This window comes from Natrix helvetica (genome assembly GCF_964273705.1).
Source record: "Natrix helvetica genome assembly, chromosome: Z".
Classification (NCBI taxonomy): domain Eukaryota; kingdom Metazoa; phylum Chordata; class Lepidosauria; order Squamata; family Natricidae; genus Natrix; species Natrix helvetica.
The window spans coordinates 44,232,257-44,247,963 of record NC_138554.1 but is presented as its reverse complement, the minus strand read 5'-3'; the positions used below and the strand labels follow the sequence as shown (position 1 = coordinate 44,247,963).

Sequence of the window (15,707 nt, the reverse complement as noted above, 5' to 3'; positions counted from 1 at the left end):
CGTGGGAGGGAAATTTCCATTGATATCAGTGGGTACCTTCTTTCATGCTAAATATTTAGTTATTTGCAGGACAGAATAAAAAAAAACCCTCCCATTTTTCTTCAGCCTTTTGAATTTGTTTTTCATTTTTCATTTGTGTTTTCTCATCCGCTTAATGAAAAGACACGGTGGAAGTTTATTAATCAGGAAAGAAGTGAAACATGATATCATGCAGTGATGCAGCAAAGAGTTTCCTCTTTGTCAATGATTTTTGTCCACAATAACATTTCTCTACTTCCTTCATTATTATTTTTTCACATATTAAGAGATTATTTTGTGAAAGACAAAATAAAAGTAGGATTGTAAATGAGTGCTGGCAAAGACTGGAGAATTTTTAAAATTCTTTTTCAGCTGTCAATTTTTAGATGACTTTGGGCAAGGCAAATTGTTATAAAGTAAAATCATTAACTCATAGCTAGAACCATGAAGTAAAATTGACAACATTTTAGCCAATTCTATAGTCAATTCTCTGTATGAGAAGATCATTTTCAGTGAATTGATTAAGCTTGTCAGTAGGAAGATAGTCGGACAGACACTTAGGCAGTAAAATGTATGTGGGAGTATATTGTATATGACATACTTTTGTATATGCAGTAGAGTGATGAATGGTGGTATGGGGGGAAGAGAGATTATAGCTTGCAGCCAGAGCTGGATTTAAATGTAGTGAGGTCCTAAGCTAAGGAATGCTCTAGTGACCCTATTTGGCGAATGCAACAGAGAATAAGGCTGTGTGACAACTAAAATTGGCAAGAATGGCAAACAGGATGCATAATAAATCCATCACAAAAAGAGGAAGGTTCCTCTTTCAACAGAAGGTACTGATGCAAGCAGAAGTGTATCTTAATATTGAGATTCATGTAAGCTCTGTAGAAGAACTTAGTTTACTTTCATGAATGTAATTGTAACAACAGTATAACAAATGAAAACAATCTAAAAATTTTGAGAGGCCTCTTCAGATTGTGAGTCCCTAAACCTGCTCAGTTTATGCCTAAATCTGGCTCCGCTTAGAGCCATGTTCTTTGGCTTCATTGAAAGACCTCCAATTGACCCCTCTCCTGATAATGCTCTACAGAAGCCCTGCCTTTGAGGGACTGATGGAACATACTTTAATATTAATAGAAGTGAATATTTGTAGCTCAGGGTTGAACTGTGGGGTCCTTGGTGCTCTCTGGCAAAAATACCTCCTCACCAACAATCAACACCCAGATGAATACAGATTAACACCGAGAGTAGCACTAGACCAACAATCAAGAAGCAAACAGTATCCCAAATCAAGAAACCACTAATTCAGACAAACAAGCTAAACAACAGCCCAATCAAGGAACCACCACTTCCTTTAACACCGACAAGACAAGCCATAGCATAGAGAAACAGAGCTCTGAAAGAAGATAAAGACAGTTATGTTGAAAATAGAACTTTCAAAGAGACAGAAAACAGACATTTTTGGAACAGCAGAAAGATAGGAATATTGCAAGTTTAGTAACATTGAGCCTGCCACTTCAAACAAAAAAGGCAAAATTGCTTAACATGTATAACTTTGTTAGGAAGTAGAATGATACGCCTAACTGTGTCCTCTGCAATTTTTTACACATAACATTTCAACGAAAAGAACACTTAGCATGAAGATGATTTTATTATTAAGGAAACCTTTCTTATTCTTCAGTGCACTCTAGCAGATATCCAATATTTTCTACTGTCTTGTTGAATTGGTGAGGATGCTTGACCTTTCCGCCCCCCCTCCCCATATTCCACATGATGGAGGTAAAAGGGTTGTTTTTTTCTGTGCCAATTTGTGAGCCTTAGTCTTACTAGTGCTTATTGCAGCTCTAGCTGCAATATAGTTCTCTATTAGAGCAAGTGGATATTTTGAAAGTGTCTATTATTGCAAATGGCTATTTTGACACTGAGCTAGTGCTATTCTTAGGAGATGAAACCAACAAGCTAGAAATAGGATCTTGTGGATTTTGTGACATTCAAACATTTGCAAAGTATGTAAAATCAGTGACAATATATTGAATAGATTTGAAGTTATAGTAATTGTTGCAATAATCTGCTTGGTCAAGTTCTGTGGTTATCATTTGTAGCTAGTTGCACTACATGTACATAGACACATTTATTGCACAAACATTACATTAAATCATAGTTTTATTAACTGTGATTAATTGAATAAACCATAATTGGCATGGCTCATTTATCACTGTTATTATTTTTTAAAAAATGCAAATTACAGTAGCAAGATGGACAGGACACAAACAACCATAAAACTGTTTCCACCTGGTCTTACAGCAGGCCTGGTTGATAAAGATACTAGAATGGTTCTTGATGCAAACACACAGAGAGATGGGGGGGTGAAGGAGAGAAAGAGGGAGCTATTAAATATGTTCACATTTGAATGATCAGATAAGGTTTTGGCCTTTTCATTCAATTTCTTAGAAGATTTAGGCAAAAACCCTAAAATCTTGGGAGCTTGGAGAATCTTGTATTTTTAAAGGCTGTAGGCATCACCTGAAGTCAAAGGTCACAGTATTTGCAGGCACAATACTGCAAACCCTGGGCCTATATCCATGATGGCAAACCTATGGCACGCATGCCACAAGTGGAACACAGAGCCATATTTGCTGGCACGCCAGTCATCAGCTCTGGCATGCCAGCTGATTTTCAGCCTTCCGGAGGGCCGGGGGAGGCCATTTTTGCCCTCCCCAGGCTTCAGGAAAGCCTCCGGAGCCTGTGGGGTCATGCACATATGCATGGGTGGATGGGTGGCCATGGGTACATGCGCAGATGGGCGGGGAAGATTGAATTGGTATGGGCACATGTGCGTGCATGATAGCACACAGGCACACAATTTTGGCACGCCATAAGAAAAGGGTTCGTCATCACTGGCCTATATGAATGTGTTTCAACCTTTCACGCATGATATGGAGGTCTACATTAAAGAAAACGTTGGGAACTGTTCACTTAGCGCTGTATGGGAACTAGATCATACACTGCTGAAACTGCTTTATTTGAAAGCTACTATCTCATAAATTTTTTATTCAGGTTATTAAAGCAAAGTTCAAAAAATTACCTTTCTTAAAGTTGTGGTCCTGTTTTGCATAGGCTGAGCCAATGGAGGCCAGAGAGGATTCTGTTCAGTATGCATTTTTAAGTAAATCAATATAACTATTACTTTCTATTTTAACAAACAGATCAGAGAACAGTGATTCTGGCTATTGCTTTTCTGTATATTTTTCTATAACTGGGTAAGAAAATGTCAGAAATGGACTCAATAGAATTATGACTGAATCAGTGAAAAAAATGCTTTGACTATTTCTTAAGAATCATTATCTGTAATGTGATGAACAATAATATATGTGCTATATCAGTTAAAAGTATGTGAATATCAGGACTTGGCAAGAATTGCACAAGGAGAATGGCTCAAGGACCAATATTGTTCCCCAACATTTTTGAAATTCAACAGCAATATTACTATTTTTACTAATATTTTATTATTATTTTATTGATTGATTGATGGGGCAATGTTGACCTATTTTTCAGATTTAAAAAAAAGATTTTAAGGGCGAGAATAAGAGCCATTGACACTGCAAGCTTTTATTCCCCATCTTTAAAACTAGCATTTTTCTTGCACATAGTTTTGTTCTAAGAAGCTATTTTCTCTTATCATTACCCTTATTCTCCCTCCCCCTCCACCATTTTTAATAAAATGGATCAGAAATTTTATCTACTTCTCTTAACATACCGAGATTAGTAAGCAGTGATTTAGTATGTCTGCCAGTAGCCTGCCAATTATTTAATAAAATACAGTCTAGCAACATGTGTGAATAGATTATTGTTTCTTAGACTTGTTGGAGATGCTTGATCACAACTTCTGTTCTTCATGAGCCCCAAAGAATTGATCATGCAACCATGACTAATTTCTGTGTCCCTGTGGACTGGTCTCTTTCCATATTACTGTCCTCGTAGCAGGGCAAGGAGGTCATAATATTATTGCTGTCAGGAAATCCTGCTTTAGAAATAATGCTAAAGTGTGGTCCCTCCAAGTCTGCAAAATCAAAACTATTTACCAATCTATGTGGGAAAAGAATACAATGGTAAAATCCCATCAGGCAATCATTAGAAGTGGTAGTGGAAGCAAATGCACCACTTTTAATTTTTAATATAGTAAATATTGATCAATGTATCCCACATAAAGTTCTAATTTTAAAAAATAGGAAGGGATTTCAAGATAAAAGAAAGTTTAAGAAACACTGTTAAATACAATAGCAAATCTAGAAGAAAAATGTTGTTCTTGGCAGCCTGAATAGTTGTTTCATTTAGCCATTTAAAGTGTGATTATATTTTTTCATTATATTTTGAATAACATTTGGTGCTGCTGTTGGGGCGTCATAATTTTGGGGGGGAAATGATCTAGCCTGTGGACTGACACCTGATTTGAAACATTCCTCAGGTTTCTATTAAGTTGATTGGTATAATTAGTAGCCATTTTTTCCAAGGTTGCAAAAATAGATGTTAATTATTCACAATCTAACACATTTCCTTATTTCTTTAGATTTAACGACTCTGTGAAACTGTGATGGGCATAGAAATGGCATTGTTCTGCCTTATTTGATAAAAAAAATAGTGGGTTTTATGCATTGCATTAAGGTAGAAATGGGGAACTATGGTCCTTTTATGACTTGTGGACTTCAACTCCCAGAATTCCTGACCCAGGAATTCTGGGAGTTGGAGTCCACAAGTCATAAAAGGGCCATAGCTCCTCACCCCTGCACTAAGGGATGGCTATATAAACTGTGGGTCACTGATCCTCCCCTTCAGTTACTCACTGCCAGTAGATTTCCATGTCACCTGCTTCTCTCCATTTTGTCCTGTCACCACCATAGTATATAATGTTCATAAGGTTAGTTCTGAATATATGGACAGTGGGTTGGATTCAGATACCATGATAAATCTTAAACTAGAGTGATTGCATAGGTTGTGTGTTTACATAACCATGTTATATCTAAGCATACACAGTAAATGAAACGATCTTTGATAGTGATGTACTTCTGTCTTCTATAAGTATATTATTTTTAGATACACATGGTCAGAGAAGAAAAGGCCCCACAACTATCCAGATAAGACTTACAAATCTTGATTACCAATGTCTCAAAAAGATGATTATCATGATATTCTGAGAGAACAGCTGAATATTTCCATAAAGCCACCTAACTCCATTTTTTTCATTGTATATGACTTTATTTGTAGATCACAATTAATTACATGGAAATTACAAACATACATATCTATCTATCTATCTATCTATCTATCTATCTATCTATCTATCTATCTATTTATCTATCTATATCTATATCTATATTTATATCTATATCTATATATCTATTTATATATATCTCTATATCTATATCTCTCTATATCTATATCTATATCTATATCTATATCTATATCTATATCTATATCTATATCATCTACCTGCCTGCCTGCCTGCCTGCCTGCCTGCCTGCCTGCCTGCCTGCCTGCCTGCCTGCCTGCCTGCCTACCTACCTACCTACCTACCTACCTACCTACCTACCTACCTACCTACCTACCTACCTACCTACCTACCTACCTACCTACATACATACATACATACATACATACATACATACATACATACATACATACATATATATATATATATATATATATATATATATATATATATATATGCTGGTTTTGTTGTATTCGGGTCTTTTCCCGTGTAAGGTTGAGATTGTCTTTGCAACGTTTCGGCAGGATCTCACCTGCCATCTTCAAGCTGTGGGCTTAAAATGTGATCGGAGCTGCCGTCTTTCTGTAAGTCTTGGTGGGAGGGGATGGGACTTACAGAAAGACGGCAGCTCCGATCACATTTTAAGCCCACAGCTTGAAGATGGCAGGTGAGATCCTGCTGAAACGTTGCAAAGAAGTTTGGATTTGCCTTCTTCAATGTGACATAGTGCTATTCAATGAAATCTCAGACTCCCTGACTAGCCACTGAGTACTGGCAAAGGTGGGTCCGAATTTCCTTGAGATTCTGGGCAAGGCTGCCCCCAACAGCTTGGATGATTGCGGCAGCCACCATGGTGACCGCCAGCCCCAAAGGTCCCGCGAGAAGTGGGCCCACCTAACTCCATTTTAATTTAGTTTATTAGCATGTTGTATGAACCTAGTCTGCATGACACAAATTTCCTTTCTTCTTCCCTTTCTTCCTTCTTCCCTTCCTTCCTTCCCTCCTCTTTCCGTCCCTCCCTCCAATCCTAGAAAGAGTTCACTAAGTATTTTACATTTTGTTAAAACAACCTGAAAAAATAATTAATTTCATTTTACTATACCAGGCATCTTTTCAATCTTTTTACTTTGTTTCCTTTTGCATTGCAGCATCCACCAGAAGCTGGTTTCATACTTCCAAGCTTGTCTCAAAGGTGCTTTAAAAAAAAGCCTGGATGGCTGAGAATCACCATATACATACTTACATGACTTACCTAACTATCTTTGGATGGATGTACTCTATACATTACTATCAAACTAGCTTAATCTGACATCCTGTCTAAAGGCATGAAATATTCTTATGAATCATCAATCTGATTTCAGTGAGTAAGATTGATTAAAGTAGCCTACTTTGAGTTAGTAAATGAACTTAAGAAACACATCGCAATACTCTAATCACTTGGGCTTACTTCAGAGCTAAAATGGCCAAAGGTAGAAATTATCTAAGATTAATATTTTAGATACTCCCATGTATCTACCCATAGAGAAGAATAATTCCTAGTTAATTAAAAAAAACATGGTTGCAAACCAGAATGACTTGGTTTCTTCTACCTGTTGAATCACAAGGAAACTATTTTATGGCTTCTTTTTGATACATGAACCCACAATCAAGTTCAGGGAGCACCAAGGACTTCACAAACATTCTGATTTTTGTAGATGTCAAGGGCATCTCAATACTTTTTGCAGGGCCTTCATTGCTACCTTATCAAGTCCTAATCTTTGATATATTTCTTTATCTCTGCTGAGAAAGGCAGAAATTACCTACTCCATCTTTGTTGTCAGTTCTCAGGCTGGTAGCTGTACTTATTGTTATGGGTCTGGTGTTCTTTATATTTAATTCCAGACCCATTTACATTTTCAGTTATCAGAGTAGTGTCATAAGCACAGCAGAGGTATTGATGTTTCTTCTTCTTCATCTTCTTCAAATAAATCTTATTCAATATATATTCAGAATAAATAAGAAAAAAAGTTAGTTGTTACCAAACTAGAACCAGTCTGTTTTGCCATGTTCTATCCAAACAGTGGTTTCCTATTCTGTTTATAGGTTTTGCCTGAGATATTTTGAAATTCTCATTTTCCAATGGACATCATACAATTGACAAAATCAAAGGCCTTTCTACAATCAACAAAACATATATTTATTTCTTTTTTTGGTATCCCTTGGTTTTCTCAATTATCTAACGTACATCAGTGATAATATTACTTGTTCCTCGGCTTTTTCTAAAACCAATTTGATTATCTGGCATCTCCTTTTCCATGTAATACTCTAATCCCAAACATTATTTTGCTAGTGAGAAAATTAAGGACATTTTGTGATAAACTACATACTCTGTCAAATTAATTTTCTTTGGTATTGGCATTTTGATTGATTTGTCGGCCACTGGATTGTTCTCTAGATTTGCTAGTGTGGTTTGATTACAACATTTACTTATTCTTCTTCTGTAGTTTGCCCTATTTCTGATTTGACAATGACCAGAATGCTGATCTAAGATCATTGTTCATCATTAGAGTTTCTTTAAAATAGATAACATCTTCTAAGGTATTGTAACAGTATATGGGAATGACCCAGGGGTGAAATGCTACCAGTTTGGACCGGTTCACCTGAACCGGTAGCAAAGATACTAGCTGTTCGCCCAAACCGGTAGTAAAAAAAATGCTGGTGGTTCAGGTGAACTGTTTTTTCTGATGATCAGCTGTGCTGATTTATGTTAACTAGAAAGCAGAATTTCCTGCTTTCTAACTAATCTAAATTGCATGACACAGCGAATTCTCCCCCTTGCTGTTCACTTACTTTGCTGTTCGCTTACTCGCTTGTCAGGTGCGCTTGGTAGCAGGCTCCGCGTGGATGTCATTTTGACACTCTGCACATGCGTGGAAGGCCTGCCTTCCATGTGCACTCACATTGCTAGCAAATCAGTAGCAAAGGTAAATGGATTTCACCCCTGGAATGACCTTGTGAGACAGGGAAACATCCAGTTCAAGATAATAATTCAGTAAGAGGCAGCTTAGCCTGAAGCAGAAACATGGACATGACAAAAGTCTCAGTATGATCCACCTTAGTTTCTTGGGCTATAAAGGCAGGTGAGAAATGTGCTTTCAACTTGGAAGGTTCTGTTACTATAACCGTAAAAAAGAATTAGCTCATCTGCGTGTACTTCATGTCTCGACTACCTTCTAATGTACCTTCTAAAAGTTCAGCAAACTCTTTCCTTGTTTGATATTTTTTGAAATGGTTATAATCTCAATGAAGAAATAATTGGGTTGGCAGAAACTCATGAGTCATTCCCTGCTTTATTTCTTTTTCTATACTGTCTATGTTTTTTTTTCCTTACTATTTCCTACTTGTAAATTCCAGTGGTTATACCCTCAAGTAATACATCTTATTTGCATATTCTGCCAATTTCAGATTGAACTTAGCCATAAAAGTTGTCAACCTCTTCTTCAGCCTCAATGATTGGACCATCAACCTGGATAACCATCATATTAAAGGGCTGTCCATGAAGTTTAACTGTTATTACTAGTCATTGATTGCACTGTGCCCGAGTCCTGTCTTTGATATCCTTCCTGACTATGAAAGCAGTGGGGTTTTTTTGGGACCTTAGTAAACAGTATGAACTGACTGAAAGCATCTGATTTCAGTCCAATTTGCTGGTGCCTAAGGTGTAAGTGTGTAATCAATTCACTTTATATTTCACTTCTTGACTATTCTTATGTTCATTTTCTTTATATTTTATATCCACAATCTATTTCTATTGCTTCACATTTTTTAACTTCATAGAAGCAATATCAACTAGACATCCCAAAGGCTTTAATCTAGATGCATCATAGATACAATTAATATTCTGAAAGACCTCAGCTCTTCCTCACTATCATATTGAATGCCATTCACATTGAGGGGTCCATCAGTCAGCACAATGTCATCAATCACTTTCCTTCTCTTGCTCTCTCTTTTTAATCTGTGTGGTTTTCTTAGTAAAATATAATCGTGGTTTACTTTTGCCTTTCCCCACATTATAGCATTGTTACTAAAGCAATCATCTAGATACAAATCTCCAATACCTTTGTATATCACCACTATCATTATAGATGCTGGTTATTTCAGCAGGGTAATTGAGATGACGGGTGAGATAATTCTTTATATCTGGCTAGCTTATGAGACTTATGAATCTCCTCCCCATTGGTATGAGTAAAAATATTTGGGATAGAAATGTGGGTGTTTGGGGGCCTAGAAAACTGAATAACTGCGCCCTTTGAAGAAGCAGGTACTAAAATCCAGTGTTTCTGTTTTAAAAAATTATGTATTTCTTTACTTCAGAAGTAAAGAAATAGTAGTACTATTGTACTGTAGTGCTCCTTACAACCTCCTTTCCTATAAGTAATCTGAATTTTGTTTGTGTTTTCTTTCAGTTTTTTCTTTCTGTATTTGCTGTTTCAGAATATTTGTCTGTCTTTGTCCACTTCCTACCTCTTCTGCAGAGAAGGGGTACTTGGGCCGTCATCCTCTATTAAGGTCTTTTGACCATTTATGTTTTAATTTTAGCTCCTTTGGAGCAGTTTTGATGTCTTTGTGATCCCCCCAGTACTTGTCTTGCTGTTATTGTCTTGTCTTTTCAAGGATGACGGCCTTTTCTGCCCCTATTCCCACAAACGTTTTCTCCCTTTCATCTTAGAAATTTCCTGGAAATCACTTTGGGGTCAAAAGTTATAGGAATGAACTCTTTGTTCCTCAATTTCTAATCTGTTTTGGCCCAAACCTAAAGTTTGCAAAAAGCTAAAATCTGCCCATGACTTTAAAAGTCAGAAATGTATGTGACTTTGTGCAGAAGCTGCCTCTGCATCTTGGAATGAGAATGCAAAATCAAATATTTCATTCCATGGGTGAGATAGTTGGCTACTTACCAAAATGAAATTCACGTGAGCAGCTAGTTGGCCTTCTTTCTGGCTTGCCCTATCCAAGTGAGGGTATAATATAATGGAAACCTGATTTAAGCCCATGGTTGATTTTTTGTCTCTTACCCTTACTAAATTTCTCCCTGATCAAACATCCCTGATTCCTTTTCTTTACTATTGAGATAAGTGGAAAGATGCCCTGACTCCCTCTCTGCTTTCCTTCCCTCCTCCAAAATTTGCGTAGATCCTGAGAAGACTAGCGCCCACATGATCTCAGCAGATGATGCAGAATATCCACGGGAATACCGCACCCTGGGCAACGGCACACGTCGCTTCTCCAACGTAGGGTTGGTTCACACCTCAGAACGTCGTCATACTGTCATTGCTGCCCAGAGTCTAGAAGCCCTCACGGGGCTCCAGAAGTCTGAGATGGAACGCAAGAGGGATGCATTCATGGACCACTTAAAGAACAAATACCCACAGCATGCCTTAGCAATTCGAGGACAACAGGACAGGATCCGGGATCAGGTAAGAGCAGCTTTTCTCTATCACAAAATTGCTTTTCTCTTGACAACAATAGGACTTAATCCAGTCCAGACATATGTGCAAATAATGTTTTCCTAGTGTTTCCTGACAGTTTTAAAGTGTGTGGACTTCAGTTCCTAGAATTCCCTAGGCTGAATGTCAAGACTGAGAAACATGGTCCTAGACCAGACCAGACCGGAAATGTTATCTGGATATTTTCTTGCATATACAGTGTTCCTCTTTCCTTAAAGCCCAAGTTTATTGAGATGCGTTTTTGACAATGATGTGAAATGATGTTTTTTTTTACCCAATGATTAAGGTTCCAGTCTCTTCATTTCCACAGGTTATCTATATACAGGCAGTCCTCGACTTACAAAAGTTCATTTAGTGACCAATCGAAGTTACAATGGCACTGAAAAAAGTGATTTAAGACCATTTTTCATGCTTACGACCATTGAAGCATTCCCATGGTCATGTGATTTACATTTGGATGTTTGACAACTGACTCAATTTTTAACAGTTGCAGTGTCTCGGGGTCATGTGATCTCCTTTTAGATCCTCTGACAAACAAAGTCAATGGGGAAGCCAGATTCACTTAACAACTGTGTTACTAGTTTAACAACTGCAGTGATTCACTTAACAAATATGGCATGAAAAGTCATAAAATACGACAAAATTTACTTAACAAATTTCTCACGTTACAACATAAAAGTCAAGCTCAGCTCAATTGTGGTTGTAAATTGAGGACTAACTGTATTACAGATTTAAGTATATTTCAGATTACTGTATTCTTAAGAACATATATCATAATTTAATGAAGGCATTGTCAATATATAATTTTGAAGTATCATGAAATTATGATTTCCCAGATTTTTTTTAAAAAAAGAAATTACTGAGACTGATTATTTCAGAAATTTTCAAACTGGAAGTATTAGCTATATTTTAGAATTTTTACAAGTTTTCATTTCCTTATTTTAGTCTTTATTTGGAACATTTTATGTTCCACAATTATTATTTTTAGTTTTTAATCACACTATTGTTATACCTTTGCTAATAGTTGCAAAGGGTTTTTTTTCTCACCATGGGCCAAGAGCAAATTGGGGGCTAAGACACATTTCCCCCAATGTTCTTCAGGCTTAAAGAAAAATTGGTCTTTGCAGTCAGAACTGCAGAGGTAATCCTTTAGCTCAGTGGTTCCCAAACTTTTTCAGTCCACCGCCCCCTTGGTGCTACAAACTGATCCCCAGTGCCCCCCCCCCCCAATTTAAAAATATTTTTAAAAAATGTTAATTTAACAAAATTGTTGAACGTGATCCAGTGATACCAGGTTTTCAAAGTCTGATAGTCATTTATCAATGACTTTATCAGTACCTTAGTAACTAGTAACTTAATAAACTCAGTAAAATTTAGTAACTACTTCACTGTTCTTAGTAGATGTTCATTCCTGTGTAGATATTGAAAGAAGTAATCTCAGTAAGGTATTATCACAAAGCACAAAATTGCAACAAATATCATTAAGATATCACAAACTTACACAAAAAGATGTTGTAAGATACCCAAAATAGATAATAAACACTTTTATCTAAAGTTTTTCATCTTTAGATCAATGACCTTAATTATTCTTTCTCTCCCTCACAAACATACACATATACCAGTGGTGGGTTTCAAAAATTTTAGAACCTATTCTGTAGGTGTGGCCTATTTTGTGGGCATGGCTTGGCAGTTATGTGACCGGGTGGGAGTGGCCAACTTGTAAAATGTGGTGAAACTCATTTAACAATGCTCTTGCTTAGCAACCAAAATGTTGGGCTCAGTTGTGATCATAAGTTCTCTTTCTTTCTTTTTCTTTCTTTCTTTCTTCTTTCTTTTTTATATCTCTCTTTCCTTATTTCTTTCTTTCTTTTCCTTCCTTCTTTCCATTCTTTTTTTCTTGTGGGTCTCTCTCTCTTTTCTTCTCTTGTCTTCCTTACTTTGTTCCTTCTTCCTTTCTTGTCTCTCTCTCCCCCACTTACTTTCTCTTTCCTTCTTCCTCTTTTTCTTTCTTTCTCTTTCTCCCTTGTCTCTCTTTTTTTCTCTCTCTCTCCGTCTTCCTTCCTTTTATTCTCTCTTACTCTTTCTCTTTCACTCTCTCCCGCACTCTCTCTCTCTCACACACACACATACCTTTCAGTTGGTGAAAATTTTTGTTTTGCTAGCTGGGAAGCTGGCAAAGAAGCCTCATTTTCCCTGTCACCTGAGGCTCTAGGAGGAAGGAGGAAGGAGGAAGTGAAGTGAGCCCCGGGCCTCATTTCTGCCTCCTTCCTCGAGAGCTGGCTTCAGGACGGCCAACCTCTCCCGTCACTCACCCTTCACTCGCCTTTCACCCAGAGGATCTGCCAGTAGGGTGCCTGCCATTTCATCTCCCGAGAGAAGCTCAGGAGAGACACGCAAATGGCCATAACTTGTGGCTCCTAAGGAGGATGCTTGACACCAGGGATGGCAGTGTTGCCCGCTCCTGCTGCTGCTCCTGGTAATGCAGGCTTCTTGGAGAGCATTAAGTTGCAGGCGCACCAATTCCAGCAGCTGCGTTTTCCCTTAAAATTTGCTGTCCCGGCAACCCGAAGGGGACATTCTCCCAGCGGCATCTCAGGCGCTCCCACCCTTAGCCACGAGGGAGTGATGATGGCTGGGTGCAGTTTGGCACCTCCCGGCTCCCCTCAGATCATTGAGGGGCCTCACGCACCTGCTCGTATACATGGCCTGCATGCTTCCAGCAGAAATGGGAAGTGCAGGGATCTTAATATAGTAGGTCGGGGGAGGCTGAAGCGGGAGGTTAAATAAACAAATTTGGCTTTGCTTCCTTGCGGGCAAGAGAGAAATGTGCCTGAGACGCCACTGGGAGAATGTCCCCTTCAGGTTGTCCCCTTAGCGCCCCCCCCTGCTGCCCCCTTGCCTCTTAGCACCCCCCCCAAGTCATCCCACCGCCCCCCAGAAGGTGGTACTGCCCACTTTGGAAACCACTGCTTTAGCTCAATAGATTATCCTAAATTTGAAAGTAGATTCTAAATGCTGAATTTTAAATGTTTTTAAAGATATTCTATCATATGTTTTATTTGGAGATGGTTTAGTCGAGGACTCCAGTTTCAATTAACTTTGGGGAAGTTTTGTCATGATTCTAGTAGTAATATTTTTTCCCTTTATGGAGATTCTCCCTCTTTCAGAAATTGGTCCCTGTGTTCTTAAATGTCCAAATCCATGTACTACAAGGTGATCTTTAAAAATGATAATCCTTTTGGCCTTTCATGTTCATGTTTAACTAAGATTAAATTAGGCTATTGGAAGATTAAATTTAGAAGATTAAATTAGACGATTCTGTTCTGGATTCACACACCTTTGGGCAAGATTTACAACTGATTGACAAGATTTATGTTTGGGAATAATTTGTTTTTCAAATTTCCAGGTCAAGGGAGCTCTAAAACTTGCTTTGCCCTTATAACAATTATCAAAGTTGCTTCCCTAATTGCTTATGTTCTAGGATTTATAGTTTGATTGTGTTCTAGAGAAAACAAAGATTTTGTGGATGAAGATTAACAGGCTATGGAAAGCTAGGAAGCCCACCTAAATCCTGACTTCCTATGTATCTAAGCCCAGTGCCAGCTGCCCTGGTTCAGCAGGGAGCCATAAGGAAATTGGTTCATATACAATAAAGTTTGGTATAACAGTTCCACAGACCAGTACAGGTCCATGATGTGCAAATAGTGGGTGAACACACAAAGCTTCATTTGCACATGGGCAGGATTTAGATTGCATGAGCGAAATCATCTCCCCCGTCACTGCTCCCATTGTCACAACTAGTCTGTGGAATCAGAAAAGTTGGAAACCACTGTGGTATAGTCAAGGAAAGATCAAGGGACTAAAGGAACATGGAGAGCGCGCTGCAGTTTGCCAATTGAATTTACCCTCAGCATTGTTCCATCAAGTAGCTGTGGCCCATTGATTATTTTTAAAAGGCGATTGGACCTGACTACCTTGTTGCTCCATTTCTGTTTGTAGTCCTAAAAAAAACCACCGATGGTCATTTCTGAAACTCAAATTCTTCTATGGGTGCGGCTCAGATGAAGCCATAAAAGAGTCATCCTTTAAATCAAACTTTTGCAATCTGAACATCATTCAAATAAATTGATTTCAATTTCTAAAAATCTTGGGAATTGCAATAGTGGGTTATAGAAATTTGATCTAGTTTACAGATCGGGTGATTACTCTAACTGAGTGGGTTACTGCAGAGTGGGATGATCTGTGGTTTACTGTATCTGTTCTGTTAAAGGACTTATTGAACTCTTGATGTATAGGACATGATTCTGATCGTTTTTGACAATCAGAAAACAATCTAGAGCAATATTTAACACACACCTAACTAAAAATTAGTTTCTTAAAAACAAAAACAAAATACATAAAAAGGATGGCTAAATGAATGGGTTTATCTTGTTGAAACAGTCATAAAAGATCTAAAACAGAGTCATTGTGGTATTGTAGTTTAAACTGTTAGGAGTAAAATGGGAGAAAATTAACTTCACTTTTGCCTTCAGACCTCAAAACTCACAGGATCACCTTGGGCTAGCTGCTCTCTGTCAGATCAATCTACCTCACAGAGTTGCCTTTATGGTGCCATGTAAGCTGCCTAGAGCTCTTGGAAGATAGACATCTAACAAATAAATATAAATAAAATCACTGACATTTGGATTCAAATGTAAACATTCTATTTAAGAGATTAGGAACAAAATTTATCTTTAACAAAATTGTACATATGCTTTCTATAATGCCCTTTATGCACACATAGCTTTTTATTCAATGTGTATTCTGAGACTATTGCAGAAATTCAATGTAAAAGTAGTTTTGCTTTGATTTTTTGAAGATGGAGAAAATCATTAAAATTATGGAAGAAAGAGTGGGATAATTGCTGGGAAAAATTATAGCACAGGTCAACCAAA

The 15,707-nt window shown here is 37.7% G+C and overlaps 1 protein-coding gene across 1 annotated transcript in view; it reads left to right on the top strand.

Annotated features, from left to right (window-relative positions):
• SRCIN1 (SRC kinase signaling inhibitor 1) overlaps window positions 1-15,707 on the top strand; it is a gene marked incomplete at its 3' end in the record, with an annotated part of 177,730 nt that overhangs the window by 17,520 nt on the left and 144,503 nt on the right. Inside the window, exon 2 of the mRNA XM_081932097.1 lies at window positions 10,460-10,743. Coding sequence (XP_081788223.1) covers window positions 10,483-10,743 — 261 coding nt within the window. The 5' untranslated portion in view covers window positions 10,460-10,482. The remainder of the gene's footprint in view (window positions 1-10,459; window positions 10,744-15,707) is intronic.